This window comes from Lactuca sativa, chromosome 2 (genome assembly GCF_002870075.4).
Source record: "Lactuca sativa cultivar Salinas chromosome 2, Lsat_Salinas_v11, whole genome shotgun sequence".
Taxonomy (NCBI): domain Eukaryota; kingdom Viridiplantae; phylum Streptophyta; class Magnoliopsida; order Asterales; family Asteraceae; genus Lactuca; species Lactuca sativa.
The window spans coordinates 171124848-171143090 of NC_056624.2; the positions used below are offsets into that span (position 1 = coordinate 171124848).

The following is an 18243-nucleotide window of genomic DNA, read 5'->3' on the forward strand; positions in this document are numbered from 1 at the left end:
ATATTTTATGTCTTCATGAATCTATACTTGAGAGAATAACACTTTGTTTTTTTTTTAAATGCAAAATATAAGACAAATTGAAAGTACGGTGATGTATAAATATAAGTATTGTATTCTAAAAGTACATTGGTATAATCGAAATGGATTTCGTTTATTTTACGCAAAACAACCACACAAACATATAAACAGATACATGCACATGGAATAAGATTTTGTTCGATCAAAAAGACGAAAACTATGACTTATGAAACTACATTGAAATATTAAGTCAAGGAATAAGAAAACTAAAGGATTAAGTTATTAAAATGTTTTTTTTTCCAATAAAAATAAATAAAGAAACATGAACCATTCACGTTTATAATAGCAATGAGCTTTCAATGTACATTGTTGCTTTAGGGTATTTTGCAAAATAACTTATTTATTTTACAATGCTATATTTGATAATTTCTTTCTCAAATATCTAGAAAACTTTTGACATGGTGAAAAAAAATCATCTTATAAAGTACAATGCTATAAAATGATTGCTTTTGGAAGTACAATGTTATATTTGATAGTACATGTTTATTTCACCCTCGAGTCTATTCCAACTCCTTCGGTATCTTTCAACCGGTACGGGTCTTTTTCACCCCCGAATCTTTTTCAACTCCGTGGGTATCTTTCAACCGATACAAGTATATTTCACCCTTACATCTAAGCATACAATCATATCGGTAAAAGTCAAAAAGACAACAAGCACATGCTAGCATATCAACAAGTGTCACGAGGACAACTATCATTCTACAAACATAATCCAGTTGGCCGACATTGGTGTATTTGACCCCCAAGTACAGTGAAGAGACTCACCTCTCAATTGATACTCATCTGCCCCTACTCTCACTGCCAGAAATACCAATGATACACACCACCTGTACCATTACAAATGGTAACCATCGGCTCTTCTTCCAAGACTATGAGTTTGACCAAAAGTCAACTCAAGTGAGAAGTCGACGGTCAACATTGAATTTAGTTAACCGTCATGTCATGGACATCCATAGCCACGCCGTGGCCTTCATACATCGAAACAACGGGCTTTTTCCTAGTCACCACAGCGTGGCGACCTAAGGCCATGCAGTGGGCACTGAGTTTCAAACAACTTAATGGGTTAAGCCGTTTTCCTCTATTCCAAGAGCTCTAAAGCTCATATATTGTTTGAAATATGGTCTAGAATGATAAAGTTTCCAACTTTATCAATTAGAACCACCTCAAAAGTCAAAAATCTCAAACCCTAGTCCAATAAATATAAATTCAAAAATTTCATAACCATTAAGCCCTTAATCCAAAAAAGTCCCTAACCCAACCACTCTAGAAGGGTTTCCAATACCAAATCTGACGTAAAGGTAGGTGCTTTATAGACATGCATGTCCAATGCATGCCTTGAAGCCATAATTGGTCCAAAATATGGGTTTTTGATAAAAATCCCATGCATGGCTAAAAAACTCTACTATACTTCAGATCCAAACCCACAACCATACTAAATGTTCCAAAGATTCATAAAGTCGTAACCTTTATGAAGTCTCACCATTCCAACTATCAAGAACAAGAAGATTATGGGCTAAAACTTAAGATCTAGCAATCTAGCATGAGAAAAATCGAGTATTGGACACTTAAAAAGGTCGAGAAGAGTGCTAGGATGAAGAATGGAGACTTGCTTACTAGATCTTAACTTCCTTTTTCTTCTTTGTCTCTTTAAATATTCCAAGAGCACCAAAAATGGCTTCAATAATGAGGGAAAGAGGATTGGCTTTTCTTTTGTAATATCCCGGAATATCAAGAGTAAAGTTGAAGGGCTAAAAGTGTAAATTGGAAAGGGCAACTCGGCGAGTCCACGAGTGGACTCGGCGAGTTGGGTCGCGATTTTGGTCGCGTGTTAAGTGGCCAACTCGGCGAGTTGGCGGCTGGACTCGGCGAGTTGGTGCTGAGTGGAGAAAACCCTAATTTCGGAGGATGAACCCTATATAAAGGACATTATACCCTCTCCCCAGCCTCCTTACCTTCCTTTGAAGTCCAGAAAACCCTAGCAATGCAATTGTGAAGGATTTGAGTGCAATTGAGCCTTGGAGAAGAGATTTGGAGGAAGATCTTGGAGTGTTAGGAGGCTTGGAGCAAGGGGCTTTGCTTTGATTCGGATTTCATTGTTGTTGGGGCTTCCTTTTGAGGTATTATCTCGTTCTTGGGCTGCTATTCATCTAGATTCATCGTTTTTGGGATGTATGGGAGGTTTAGCTTGTGGTATTTTGAGTTTGAAGGATAGATCTGAGGTTGCTACCTCAGATCTGGAATGGAGAAGGTCTAAAGTGCATTAAAGTCCCTGTTCTTGAGTGATTGGTGAAGCCATCTTGTCCCAAACCCTATCCCTAGAGTGTAAAATGCCTAGATCTCCTTGGATTCACGTAAAGTTTGCCACTTTACGTGATGGACGGGTTGTAGGAGGGTAGATCTACGTTTTGGATCAATTGCATGGCCTGGAAGGCTTCTGTATGGGGTGAGATCTAGAGGCACTCGGCGAGTCACAAAGGTGTACTCGGCAAGTTGCTTGAAGATGGACTGAAACTCGGCGAGTTGGAAGAACAACTCGGCGAGTAGGTTGAAGATAGCCTTAGACTCGGCGAGTCTGTTCTTGGACTCGGTGAGTCTGGTCGCGAGGTCTTGATCCTTCTTCAGGGTGACCTGTGTAACAGTGAGTCAAGGGATGACTCGGTGAGTCGAGTGAAGTAGGACTTAGAGTTGTTGGAGTCGGCGAGTCTCGGGGTGACTTGGCGAGTTGAGTCGCGAAGTGTGGGAGATTCTAAGCATGGGGACTCGGCGAGTCATCGGGTTGACTCGGAGAGTAGAGTCAGTCAGGGGTTGACTTTGTCTTGTCTTTGACCAAGGGTTGACCAGTTGATTTCAGGGGCATTTTGGTAATTGTTGGATTTTCTTTTGAGTTCAGAGTCTTGGTGTTAGCCAGTGTTGGAGATCGTATCAGTGGTTGGAGTAGCTTGCGTTTATCTGTTCAGTCGGCAATTTCGAGGTGAGTTATCCTCACTATATCAACAGGGTCTAAGGCACCAAGGCCGGCCCTTTATCGGATTGAGATCCGAGTATTTGTTGTTATGTTATTGCTTTGATATGTTTGCATCCTGGTAGTTAGGATGGTATATGTTAGAGACCTGGTTGAGGTCGGTATCCTGTTATGTAGGGTGATGCTATGCTAGTGACCGGTTAGGTCGGTATCCTGGTTAGAATGATGATATGTTATGTGATCTGCTTGATCGGCTTGTTGACTGTGAATTGTTATATGATTGTATGTTTATGTGCACATGGTTGTTTGGACTGGAGTTGGGTTGAGGCGGGCCCTGCTTTTTGCTGTAGGCCAAGATACCCAGGGCGGACCGGTTGTCCCGAAGGCCCAGCGAGCGGTCCGGATAGGCTGTAGGCCCCAAGAGGGCGGACCAGACGTGCCGAGGCTCGGAGAGTGGACCAGGCCGACTGAAGGCCCGATGCGGGCGGACTAGTCATACTGTAGACTCAGAGAGTGGATCAGGTCTATTGAAGGCCCGGTGCGGGAGGACCAATCACACTGCAGACTCGATGTATATGGCTAGACTCGGAGGGTGGACCAGGTGGACTGTTGGCCGGTGCGGCGGACCAGTCACACAGTAGACCCGAAGTGCATGGTTGTTCTGTGATCGGATATGATATGGCATGTTATGCGTGTACGGTATATGTGGTTGGTATTTTGGGGATATCTCACTAAGCTTTCAGGCTTACAGTTGTGGTTTAAAGTTTTTCAGGTTCTTAGGAGATCGTGGCAAGGCGAAGGCGTGATCGTACCGCTCCTCATGTTTATATGTGATGTGATTCTGGGAATACTCTAAATAAATTGTATTGAAAACCTTTTTGTAATAATTTAATGAAATCGGGTTGTTTTTGAAAAGTTTAAATTGGTTGGAATTTTATGGTCGTTACAAGTTGGTATCAGAGCCTTGGTTTGAGTGAATTGGAGGAACACTCGTGTGACTCCAGTCTCAAATCAGGGAGAGTTTTTAAAAGAGAATTTAAAACGGTTTTCAAAATGAGTAAAGGAGGACGTGGAGGTACGATCAGTCGGAGCCAGTAAGTAACCCCAAAATACCATACATGATATTTGTTTTTGAGCTTTGATAGAACAGCATGCTAGTGCTAGGCTAGGGATCTTCAGGATTTCATGATAATGTTGCCTGATTTATGATGCCTGTTAGTCTAGGGTGTCCTTGTGGGAGATTTCCAGTGTTCCTCTAGTAGTGAGGGTTGAGCGCTTGTTTTGTATGTTTTACACTAGGGTGTTGTGGTACTACTTCATACAAATATGGGTAGGTGTGGAAGGTAGTATGGGCCCGTACTACTGAAAGCACAAGACCCATACGCGTATCAGGGAAACCATGACCTCTAGGGTTGGGTTGAGAGTTGGTTCCCGGGTTAGTGGGAAGTGTCTGAGATTTTCTGGTGTTTTTCAGTATGGAGATTCCAAGGCATGCTAGGAGTGGATCCGGGTCAGGATCGGGAGTAGGAGAGGGAGTTCCGGGCAGGTCAGTACCGCCCGAGGTTATTGGTCAGATCAGCACGTGCGAGTTGGATGCGAGGATTCGCGAGATCTTGCATGATGAGGTTGTTGCGTTGTTCCGGGCTGAGTTGCCGGAACTGTTTGGGTCGATCAAGACCGCCATGGTTGAGTATTTTGATAAGCGCTATGCAGCTCACACAGAGACGGCTGCCGCAGCAGCTACAACGACTGTAGTAGCGGCAGGGGGAGGAGCCGATCGGGGTTTTCAGTATCGGGACTTCGATAATACGAAGCCTCCTACTTTTGATGGAGTTCAGGACCCGATCGTTGCTATGAAATGGTTTTCAGATGTGGAGGGGTGTTTCTTCACGTGTTCATGCCCTGCTGATCAGAAGGTGAGGTGTGCTCTGAACCTGTTGATGCTTGGGGCGAAGGATTGGTGCAGATTGACCACGGGGTCATATTCGGATGCACAGAGGGCTGCGGTTTCATGGGATCAGTTCAAAGAGATGTTCAGCACTTGTTATGTTCCGTGGGTTGAGAGGGAGAGATTGGCTCAGGAATTCCTTGAGCTGAAGAAGGATTCGAAGTCAGTGACTGAGATCACTAGGATGTTCACTGAGAGGGCGATTTTTTGCCCTGAGTTCGCTTCGGAGTAGGCTCAGATGTCCCGATATCTGAGTATGCTCAAGAGAGATATCAGACAGTTTGTGTTTACGCAGAGGTGCGAGACCTTGTTGGAGTTGCAAGAGGCCGCCAGACGGCGGGAGTTGGAGATTGAGTTGCAGTTGCGAGAGCTGAGGCAGGCTCCAGTGTAGTCGCAGTCGGCGTCGAAACGGTCCAAGACCATTGATTCTAGAGTAGGAGATTAGAGCAGCCACACTTGTGGGAAGTGTGGGAAGGGTCACACCAGAGTTTGTAGGTCCGGTGGTGCATGCCGCAAGTGCGGAAAAGAGGGGCACTATGCGAGGGATAAATTCAATTAGGGACGAAATCAAATTACAGATAAATTAAATCAATGTCCTTCCTTAACTTCATATATCATCGATCGATTCATAAACAATTGAGAGAGCGAGAGAAGCGTACATATGCGTCGCCGGCCTTCTTGACAAATTTTGCTTCAACGGCTTTACGATTTTGTCCGATATACATCGTCTCCTTTAACGCATCTAGACCAACGTCCAGTCCCATTGTTACGGAATCAAATTCTTATGAAACCTCTCTTTTGTTCTGTCAAACCTTTACACCTCGTTCCCGAGTTCAACTTAACAAGAGAAAGAAAAGGAAATGAGTGGAAATGAGAAGAAAATAAAAGAGATTGGTGCTCCCGAGTTTCATTAAAGAGGGGATGTGGAACGAAATAGAGGGAAATGGGAAGATCACTTTCCCTCCTAACTTTCCTTCCGATTTGGGAGGATTTAGAAAGAACGAACAAAATGATTCATTTTCTTCCACTTCTCTCCAACTCAGGAACACGAAAGAATTTTTTTTTCCTTTCCTTTCTCTTCTTTTCTCTTGCGACTTTCTTTTCTCTTCTCTTCTTTTCTTTTGTTAAACTCGGAAACGAGGCGTTAGGGTTTAAGAACGAGACTTGATTCTTCCACGGAGGATTTGTATGAAAATTGCAATGACATTACACGCTTCTAAGGTACGATATTTTTTCTTCTAAGGCAATGTACTTTTTTTGTACAAAAATTTACAAATATCTAGATCGAATGACGCATTGTTTTATGAACACTACTTTAATTTCATAAATGGAATATTTAAATTCGAAAGAGATAAAAGTCAATAAGACTTTAGTTAACTATAATGACAGAATATATGAATTACGAAAGCATTTTTGAGAGGTTGAAAAAACCCCCACAAGATGATAATACGTATCCTGTAAATTTGGACATTGCCTCACTGCCTCGTCGGGGCATACACACACATACAAGAGAATGATTAATTATGATAATGCATATTTATGTTCAAATATAAGATGGAAAACAATGCATATTTATGTTCATAGTTACGCCTTTCACTTATTTATTAGTTATGGGTAATAATATCTTGAACAACTAATACTTTTTATTGTTATAAGACTTATATTTATCAACATAAATCGATCACAAACATAATTACTCGACTACCATTAAAATGCATTTGATTACATGAATCTTTAATAGTAGAAATTAGTAACAATCATGAAGTAGTTAACAATGATTTGAAGTTGTGGTTAAGGCCACTTTGGTCAGAATGTTTGTGTTCCACCCGTGGACATAGGGCATGTAAATATGAGGAGTCGTAGTAGATGGTGTATAACAGGGGGAGGTGGACGAGAACGTAGAAACCCAATCGTCGGCGTGGTGAGCGTGATGAGTTGCATTCACCGGCACGGTGAGCCCAAGGAATCGCAATCACCGATGTTGCAAGCAGGGGCGGAGCCAGGATTTAAGGAAAACAGGGGCTTATATTGTGTCCGAAAAAGGTCTTGGATGATAGTGTAAAAGAAATCTTACATATATAAGAGTTATATTGTATATTGGTTAATCGACAGTTAAAAGAACTCATAATGAAACTAATGAAATTAAACAAATTAAAGTAAATGTAGGTAGATCCATAACTAAAATATGGGTGAAGTGCTGAAGTCTATGAGATTTTAATTGTAGGCCCCAAGTTTACTCATAGTCGTAATCCTATTACATTTCTATATATTAACTGAAATTTTAATAAAGATTGCCTGGGGATTTTTATCACACAAAACTTATGTGGACTTCAAATTATACATACACCGATATACTATAGTTTGGACTTTTAAAGGAGATTGAGGGGGCAGAGCATCCGACAGCCCCCTGCTATCTCCGCCCATGGTTGGAAGAGTGAGGCTTCGTGTGAATGATTTTGCGAAGTCTAAGGTCAAAATCCCTAGTTGGTCGATTTTGTGAGAAAAAAATGGACGCGTGGTTTATTTGCTAGGAAATTATAAGATGACTACTAAGAAAGATGACACGCACATTTGATGACATACTCTGTGTTTATTTATTTATTGTGACACTAAGTTTTTGACATACAAATATAAATGTCATAAATCTTTTTTATAAAATACAGCATTTTTTAGAAAACACACGTTTGTATGTCATAAAAGGAGTGTATGTCATTAAATGTTTGTTAAAAGTATAGTGTCTAGTGATTGCAATGTCGATTACCTATTTACCTAGATCCCTTTTTCCTATAATTATCAATTTTTTAGATAGTATAATATGTAGTTTGAATGGGTGAATATTTATTATTATTATTATTATTATTATTATTATTATTAAGAAATCTAAAGACTTTTTAATATGTATCCGAAGATAATAACCAAAAAATAACAAAAATAACCACTTTGTCCAGAATAGGCATTTCGGACCAAGAAAAAATATTTTTTTACTAATTTCGGAAACGGCATTCCAAATGCCACACTAAAATGTCAGCTTTCGGAAAAAAAAAAACTCCGAACTTTAAGAACAATTATGGAATAAAAAAAATCATTATTTGCTTAATTTAACAAAAAATTAAACAAAAATAGTAATATGAACTATATACAATATTAATGTCAAAATTAGATATTTCATTGAAAAACGGAGAAATTAAACATTATGAAATGTAGTATTCGAAAAAAAAACAATATTCTTTGAATATTAAATAAAAGAACTAAAATAAAATAAAAATCTCCAGAATGACAGTACTCTGGAATAATGGCATCAGAGAAAATGATTATTTTTTAAAAAACTAAAAAATGATTGGTTATTTTTTTTTCTTGTTTATAATGGCTAGATTTTTCCGTATGCCGTCTTTTTCTCCTTATAGCACTAGGGTGGCATTAACATTTCATATTGATGTCGATTTATTATTAGGGATGTCAACGGGGGCAAACGGGACGGGGAGTGCATCTTCCGCCCTCGCCCCCGAAATTTCACCGTCTCCCCGCCCCCGACCCCGGAATGTTCAATGTTCCTACCCCCGCCCCGCCCCTGAATCCCCTTTATTACCCCCCCCCCCCCCCCCCCAATTGATTTTGGGCTATTTTTTTTGGGCTAAAAGAAGTTGTTATTTAGGCTAAAATAAACTATTTTTTAGGTAATAAATAATTATTTATAGCAAAATTTTATATGTTAATAAAAAAAGTTATGGCATTTTAAAAAATTATACTAACAACTTAAAAACATGTTTTTTGATGAATTTTGGAAGCTTAAAATCATGTTATAGTTTATTATATTTATATAATTAATATATGTAAATATATGTGTAGTTTATTAACGGGGTCCCCATGTGGATTTCGGGACGAGATTGCCTACCCCCGCCCCCGCCCCCGCCCCCGAAATTAAAATGGGGGTTAACCTTGCCGCCCCCGATTTTTTTTTAAAAAAAAAAAAAAAAAAAAAAAAAACCTAAACGGGACGGGGCCCCTACGGGAACGGGGTCCCACGGGACTTTTTGACATCCCTATTTATTATAAATAGATGACTTAGATGTTCGCACGTAACATATGTTTCTTTCTATTTAGTCCTAAATTCATCTTCTCTCTTAGACGACTTTATTTTTGAGTTGGACACATTTGGTCCTTGTATTTTTTTCATCTGCCTTCTTTTGATCCTTATAGCACAAATGTCGCATTGACGATGTATACTGATGTTGATTGATTATAATTAGATTATGTTAGGTGGACCAAATGACTACAACTTGTAATAAAAGGCGGACCAAACGGTTACAGTCTATAATAAAAGCCTGTTTTTTTTTAACATATGCAAGTTGTTATAATAAAATAAAATTTAAATAAACTGATTTTACAAAATTAAAAAAGTTTTTCAACTGCACAATTATAATATAAGGTTGCACAGTGTGGCTGCGGTTTTAGGTCGCGGTTCGCGCCAGCTGGACCGCGCACACCGCCCCCAGACCGCGGTCTTGTGCGGTTTTGGCCGCAGTGCAATCCTTCAAGGCTGCGTTCTGTGATTGGTTGATGAGAATTGGGAAGGATTGCCGATTGTTGGTTGTTGAGTATTTATTTATTTATTTATTTTCCTTTTGCTTTTGCTTTTTCTTTCCTATATATATACATATCAAGTTCACTTTTTTTCACAACACAATCTCTTCTCTCTCAAAAAAAAAAAAATTAAAATCACCACTCCCTAAAAATGTCATATTCTGAAGAATTTCAGACTATTTTTGATATCGCTATTGCATATGTTCAAATGGCGGAACAAACATACAACGTTGTATGTAACAACGTAGCTGCAAGTTCTCAACGGAAAACACGAAGATATATTTGCAGAAATCGTGAATAAGCCAACCAACGTTTGGTGCAAGACTATTTTGCAGAGAATGTCACTTACCAATGGTATTATTTTCGTAGGCGCTTCAGAATGCTCAAAGGTTTATTCGTACGTATAGTTGAAGATGTAACGAGGGAGTGCAGTTTTTTCCAACAATGCTACGATGCTAGAGGTACACCCGGTTTCACTCCCTTACCAAAATATACGGCCGCACTTCGTCAATTAGCATATGACATTCCGCCTGATGCGTTAGACGAAAGTTTTAGGATGTCTGCTAGGATCGCACGAGATAGTCTCCATTTTTTCTGCAAAACTATGATTCAGTTTTGTGGTCCAAAATATTTACGTAAGCCTACACGTAATGCCATCTTGTAATTGCAAGCTCATCATGCTAGTGTACATGGGTTTCCTGGAATGCTAGGAAGCTTAGATTGTCTCAATTGCGCATGGGAAAATTGCCCTACAGCATATCATGTGCAATTTACCCGAGGTAATCATGGTCACCCAACAGTCATACTTGAAGCAGTTGCATCACAAGATATGAGGATTTGGCATGCTTTTTTTGGTTCTCCTGGTTCGATTAACGACATCAACATTCTTAATCGTTCACCAATATTTAACAACATATACGATGGATCCGCACCAGATTCTTCTTTTCAAGTGCGTGGAACGCCATATAAGTATGGTTATTATCTGGTCGATGGAATCTATCCTGAGTATGTTGTGTTTGTTAAATCGTTTATAGCTCCACATGGTTCTAGACGAAAGAAATTCAAGAGAGCTCAAGAAAGAGCTAGGAAGGATGTTGAACGTGCTTTTGGAGCTCTGAAGAAACGGTGGTTCATATTGAAAAAACCAGCAGCTTATTTAGGCGAGGAAAAACTTCAAGAAATCATGTATACATGTCTTATATTGCATAACATGATTATTGAAGACGAAGGAAGAGCGATATGTGCGTTTGACGAGGAAGAAACCATACCAGAGACACAGCCAATAGAAATTGGTGGGGAAGAGTATATAAACAAGAGAGCAGAGATATTTTGTACTGAAACATTTCACAATCTTCGCAATGACTTGGTGGAACACATTTACGAGGTTCAAATCATTAACCTTAATTTGGATCAACCGGATGACCCCGAAGACGAGTTCTCGGAGAAGGACTTTATGTAGTTTGCTTTAGTTATTTTATTTGTTTTTTTTTTTTAAGTTTCCAGGATTATTTAAATGTCATGTGTGTGGTTTTTGTATTCTTTTTTTTTTTTTTGGTAATGTATTGTAATGTTTTTTTTTTTTTTTTTTTTTTTTTTTTTTTTCAAGTAATGATAAATTATGTTTTTTTATTAAAATAGAAGTTTTATTAAAGTAAAATAGTTTTAAAAAAAAGTTTTATTAAATTAAAATAGTTAAAAAAAAAATAAAGAATGTGTGGCACCACTCCCTTGGTGTGACAAGAAGCCACACTTGAGTGGTAAAAAATGACATGACGTTTACGTGGCGGGGGAGGAAGTACGGTTTCGATGGCACTACACCCTTCAGCCTAAAGTGATTTTACATAATTTTTGTCGTCATAAAATTGATGACCGTTAACAAATATGAACGTTATGATTATTTTTGAAAATTCTAAACATGACCGATAAAAATAGATATATATCCAAATCCAACATAAAACTTCATTACAAAAACAAAGACACTTTCGTGGTCTCACTCTAACGTGATGATGATAATTTCTAATTAAAAGGGAGTATGTTTGTTCTATCACTATCATTGACTCGTTGTTTATACCTTCACTACAAGAAAACTTCAATCTGCTTTCTAAATGAAGTTTTCTTTCAAATTATCTCACCTATGTATTCCTACAAATTATTGTTTTATATTCATCGGTTATCCAACACAAATTATCTACTAATCAAAACATTAATTAGTTGAAGTATATAAACTGCAAGCATAATGCATATGGTTGACTATAGTAGTATAATACTCAATCTTTTTAACTTTTAACTTTCTTTTAGAATCCAATAAATTACAAATTTACAAATATCCGATATCTACATATAAACATTATTCATAGTCTGTTGGTGTTATATTTAATTTGGGCCTATGTATTTGGATCCTGAAATTTATAGTAACAAATCCCGAATCTCAGTGAGTATCGAACATGATGAAAGGATCCAACACAGAACCCTAGAAATCTGAGTATAAATAATCTTTTATTCTTATTGGTAAAAACAAACACTGCTCTCGACAGCGACTGTACTGTGTTTCTGTGTCTGAATCTTAGTATTTCAAAAAGAAAGAATCCAGATCAATGGCCGACAGAATCCAAAACCTCAACAGTAGCCGCCATGCTTCTTCTTCAACGGTGCGAATCGTTGACAGCCAATGGGAGGCGGAGATAACAAGGGCATATGGGGTCGTTAATAAGCGGCCGCGGTTCATCGAGTCATCGTCGCAGCCGCAGCCTCAAAGGCCGATTCAGCATGCACGAAGGAACCGGCGAACCACTCGATCTACTGCGATGAACCAAGAGGTGGATATGGTTCCCTTGGAAGTGGTGGATTCCGATTCCGATTCAAATTCCGATCCTCAACGACTTGAGGCGGAAGACAAAGGGGCAGATGGTGTACCGGAGGTTGCAGGTGAAGCAATTCCGATTGTGGCCACCGATCCAGACTTGCTAAATTGCAGTATCTGTCATTATCCGTTGTGTACGCCGATCTTCCTGGTAATTCCAACATCTAATCTAGCTAAACCTTGCGCTGCTAATTCAACAAGATCAGAAGAAACATTGTTCATTGCATATATCATTTAATTTGGTTTCTGTTGTAGTGTGATGATGGGCATACATCATGCTATACTTGCCTAATCCGTTCAGAGAACAAGTGTCCTTCATGCAGCGTTCCAAAGGGCTTTAAGCATTGTCGAGGAATGGAAAAGCTGATAGCATCACTGCGAGTAGAGTGCAAGAACAAGAAGTTTGGATGCCAAGAGATATTGATGAACCACAAGAGAGCCAAGCATGAAAACATATGTCCGCATACATTATGTTTCTGTCCTGATTCCTCCTGCGGCTTGGCCGCTTCTTGCAAGCTCCTGTACAACCATTTCAGTCGCCATCACTCTGCTATTCAATTCGTCTACAATGCCGTCTTCAATCTTCGTGTTGAAACAACCCAGAAGCACGTCATTCTTCAGGAACGGAATGAAAAGGTTATCTTCATCGTCAACCATGATGTTGTAGGACATGGAAGAGTCTTCAATGTCGACTGCGTAGGACCAGACACATTTAAGAATGGTTTTGTGTATCGGCTGACTGTGAAATCCATGGACGCATGTTTATCGATGGAGTGTGTACCCGAAGTCTCCACAAAGTGGAAGGAACATACTCCTGATAACAACTATTTAACCATCCCATCTCGTATAACGGGATTCGGCCTGCAAGTGTGCATCAAGAAAGCTCAAAAAGAGTCATGGTCTTTTAAAGGAAACGGATTTTAGTCGAATACAGTATAATAATAGTATATATATACCTTAGTCGTTGTTTTCTAGAATTTATTGGTGTTCATTATACTGTTTTCTTTTTTCATTAAGTTCAATTAATCCATCACTCAAAAGAAATGTAATTAGTTTTGATTTGTCAAAGTTGATGAAAATCTTATATAATATGTAAAGAAGGCTGCAACGAAATATCAATTACTCAAAAGAAAAAAATATCATACTAATCTCACTATAAATATTTAAACATCGATCCTTACCAAAATAGTCTATGTTCAGGCATATGCATTTAGCTTCAACATTGGGCTATCCAACATGTCTAGCTAGACCGGTGACTAGCACTGAGATTTATTGTTTTCTTGAAAAAAGTTATAATAAACATCAAGTTATTCACCATATGAAGTTTAAGCATATACATTAAACTTGAAGTCTACATACCATAATCAATACTATATGATAGTGTATTAATAATGAAGAATATAATTTTTAAGTAATTTACTCTTAGATATATGATAAATCTTACTTTGTGATGAAGCATAGCTTACACAATGTAGATAAAACAAAACTTACACTTGAAATGCAATGAACACTTAACATGGTAGAAAAAGCTTGTAGCTTCAACTTTGATTAGTATTGTCCATGTTGGAGCGAGAACACAAATTTTCTCAGCGCTTGGTGCTATGTTTTTCGTTTTTGTCATTGGGGAAAGATATGTTTTTCGGTGTTTCATTTGCACATGCGGATTTAAGTAGCAATGCGATAACGGCTAAATTGTAATTATATTTAAAATCCAACGATCAAACTACAACGGTAACATATATTAACAGTCATATTTTCAAATTGAGCTTTAAAATCCAACGGTCACACTACAATGGTAACATATTTTAACGGAAATATTTTCAAATTGAGCCAAGATAAAGTATGTATATTAAGGGTGGACACTGGAGGAGTAAATGATGTCTAGGGAATTTATTAAATGAACACTCTTTTAATATTTTAGATGGACACATCATTGTATTTTTTTTTTAATTCAATCAAATATTGTACATTTAAAATTCTTTTCGGTTGCTGGTTTGCATTGGATACTTCACTTGGGTGTTGTTTGTTTTTTGAAAGACAAAACATCTGCAGTTTGCGGACCATATCTGCAAACATATGCAGTAGAAGAGGTGGACTAAACGTTTGTAGTCTGCAAGAAGAAGACTGTTTGTTTTTTAACGTCTGCAGTCTAGTGAAATAAACTAAAATTTTAATAAAATTATTTTTTATACTTAAAAGACTTTTTCAACACAAAAATTTTAAATAATTTTTTTTATAACGCTATAATATAAATCATATATAAATCCTACAACCAAAAAAAAAAATTTAAAATTATACAACATTAAAACATAAATCTAACCTCTAAAAGCAATTATTTTCAAATCATACAATATTACAACACTCAAACATAAATCTAACCTCTAAAATCTATTATTTTCAAATTATACAACAATGAAATATAAATCAAACCTCAAATCTTTTTGACGTCACATGGAAACAAAGTTGCAATTCATGAATCATTCCTCACACTAGCTAGTGTTCTAATTTCACTTATTATACAAATGTTTATAACTTATAGGGTTCTCTATACATGTTACAAAAACATTTCATCAAATAGTAACCTGAATCCATTAGTCATTTGTGGTTATAGAATGTGAGCCTTTATCAAATAGCTTTCCTGCATCCATGAGTCACTAATTAATACCAATGAACTACAAAATATATGAATTACAAGCATTAAAACATCATATATGAAATACTATTCCAACAACAATAAAGCCTAATTTCACTTAAAACATAATTTCCAACGGCTATATACATCTAATTTCAATTGAAAATGTAATTTTCAGCAACAATAACAACTAATTTAAACTAAAATGTGATTTCCAACAAAAATATATACATCAAATTTCAGCTAAAATGTGATTTCCAGCAATAATAACAACTAATTTCAACAAATCGAACAACATTTTTCATATTTCAGCAAAGTATATATATTTTCAGTAAATAAATATGATTTCCATCACCTATGAACATCTAATCTCAGCAAATAAATCCGATTTTCAGTGAATGTATATATGATTTTCATGTTTCAGCAAACTAATGTGATTTCAGTATCAATAACATCTGATTTCTAGCAAGTACAACAAACCCTAGAAGATACCATTTGATTTCAGGGAAAATGTTCTTACCAATGGCAATAGAGGTCTGAGACGATGATGATAGAGACACAGTGGGCATGATAGGTGGCGATGGAGACGGAGGGCACGACTGGCGGCGGTGAACAGCATGAACGATTGCATAGCATATGAGAAATCCGGCAACAATGAAGTGCGTCTGTGGTGCGGTCGGTCATGAGGAAAAAGACGGTCCTAGTCTAAGCGTCGGCAGCACGAGGAGGAGGAGAGAGGTTGAAGAAGACCGATGGAGATAAGCATCGATGGAGGGGGAGGCGTAGACGTATGTTGGTTGTTGGAGGCACTGAGAAAAAATTAAGCGTGTTTTTTTTTTAGATTAAAGAGGGGTGCAGACCTTAGAAGACATTGGTCCATGTCTGCGCCAAGAAGACCTCGCGCAGACATTTTGAAGTCTGTACACTTTTAAAAAACAAACATTCTGCGAGGGTATATGTTTGCGCGTCGTCTGCGCGGCGCAGACAGAAGTTGTCACGCAGATCTGCAGAGAAAAAACAAACAACACCTTAGAATTGTAAGGTCCCATTCTAGCAATTCTCTTCGGTTGTTGTTGGGATGGTAAGTTTCACAGCTCATCGGGGAATTGCCCTTAGAAAAGAAATCTTCTTTTAGCCATCATCTACGTCTATCTTTTGTGTGTTTAGCGTGCTCGAAATGACAAAGTTGTCAACAAAATGTGTCTCTACTTCAAAATTGGAGGATAATATTATCACTTTGGTGTTTAGTTGGGTAAACATAGGAGGAAATACGAGAACTGTAACTGGGCTATTTGGTATGATTATGCTTCAGTATTTTGTAATTGTTTTTGTACTTTTCTTTTTATTATCCATCTCTCCTTTTAGTGGTGGCTTTTAATATGATTCCGCTGTTTCAAAAAAAAAAAAATACCAACGGTAATTATATGAAATTAATCTAACAATCACCAAAAATCCATGTTATTACTTTAATTGCTCTATGTAATTTTAGAGATGGTACATCTCCTACCGTTGTCGTTGTTTACTATATAACCCTTGATTTTGAGTTTTCCGGATACTACATTCATGTTTTTTGGGTTTATCTCCATCATTATTGCCTTTTTTTTCTTTAATGCAGCCGCTATTGACAACTTCATCGGTTGTCTACTCTCTACCCTTCTTCGGTCGACTATATCGCTACATCAACATACATATACTTTATAACTGGTATCATTTTTGAAAGAAAATTACATAGTTTCTTTTATGCTATAAGTTATTAATATTTGAGAGGCCATTAATAATTCATTAATTTTACTGAGTAATAACTTCAAATGTAGAATAGGTAAAATATGATATTAAGTCATTAGTTTTCTTATTTATTTATTTTTTTTATGTTTGATTTCTGGTCTTATATTATAATTATATTTGTCCTATATTCTTATTCTTCTTTAATTCTTATCAAGGAAGAGGCCACCAAATTAAAGGAGGTATTTGTTTGCTTTTCCTGTTAAAAGTGCTAGTCTCTTTAATAACTATTTTAAAGATGTTTTTAAGAATAGGAGAAGACAATGTTCTTTCATAAGCTCTTTAGCTATTCGCTTGCCATAAAGAAAGAATGAATTGATCATCCGAACCAATTAGTTTGATGTCTTATTTGGTAAGAAAGAATTAGATACTCTTTATGATGAAATGTGATACTGTCCTAATCAAACCAGATGTAAGGTCAATGATTTTGCTTAATTAAGGGTTAAGGCTCTTGGCATAAAGGCTCTTATTCCTTCAGTATTGGACTTTGAGGCCGCTCAACCTGACTCGATAGCCTTAATTTTTTTTATTCTTTTGTTTTGTAAATGTAAGTAAACTACACATACATGAGTTTAAATACTGAATTCTTCCATATTAAAACATGAATATATAAAAATCGATTTTTTTAAAGAATTAATGAATTATGATTTATCAAATACTAGGTATAACAAGTGTACTACATGGTAGACAAATCAAAATAATATTTAATAATAGCAAAAATATAGTTGTCTTATGAAACTAATATTTTATGTCTTCATGAATCTATACTTGAGAGAATAACACTTTATTTTTTTTAAAATGCAAAATATAAGAAAAATTGAAAGTACGGTGATGTATAAATATAAGTATTGTATTCTAAAAGTACATTGGTATAATCGAAATGGATTTCGTTTATTTTACGCAAAACAACCACACAAACATATAAACAAATACATGCACATGGAATAAGATTTTGTTCGATCAAAAAGACGAAAATTATGACTTATGAAACTACATTGAAAGATTAAGTCAAGGAATAAGAAAAAAACTAAAGGATTAAGTTATTAAAATGTTTTTTTTTCCAAAAAAAAAAATAAAGAAACATGAACCATTCACCTTTATAATAGCAATGAGCTTTCAATGTACATTGTTGCTTTAGGGTATTTTGCAAAATAACTTATTTATTTTACAATGCTATATTTGATAATTTCTTTCTCAAATATCTAGAAAAGTTTTGACATGGTGAAAAAAAAAATCATCTTATAAAGTACAATGCTATAAAATGATTGCTTCTGGATGTACAATGTTATATTTGATAGTACATGTTTATTTCACCCTCGAGTCTATTCCAACTCCTTCGGTATCTTTCAACCGGTACGGGTCTTTTTCACCCCCGAATCTATTTCAACTCCGTGGGTATC

General features: G+C 36.9%; 2 protein-coding genes across 2 annotated transcripts; both read left to right on the top strand.

The window, feature by feature from the left end:
• Positions 1-10272: 10272 nt before the first annotated feature.
• LOC128132422 (protein ALP1-like) lies at positions 10273-11028 on the top strand. Its single transcript, XM_052768982.1, has one exon. It carries the CDS (start codon positions 10273-10275, stop codon positions 11026-11028), a length of 756 nt encoding a protein of 251 aa, XP_052624942.1.
• Positions 11029-12301: 1273 nt separating this feature from the next.
• Positions 12302-13358, top strand: LOC128132076 (E3 ubiquitin-protein ligase SINA-like 10). The gene is made up of 2 exons (XM_052768119.1): positions 12302-12580; positions 12685-13358. Exons 1-2 carry the CDS (start codon positions 12374-12376, stop codon positions 13351-13353), a joined length of 876 nt encoding a protein of 291 aa, XP_052624079.1. The 5' UTR covers positions 12302-12373; the 3' UTR covers positions 13354-13358.
• The last annotated feature ends 4885 nt before the right edge of the window (positions 13359-18243 follow it).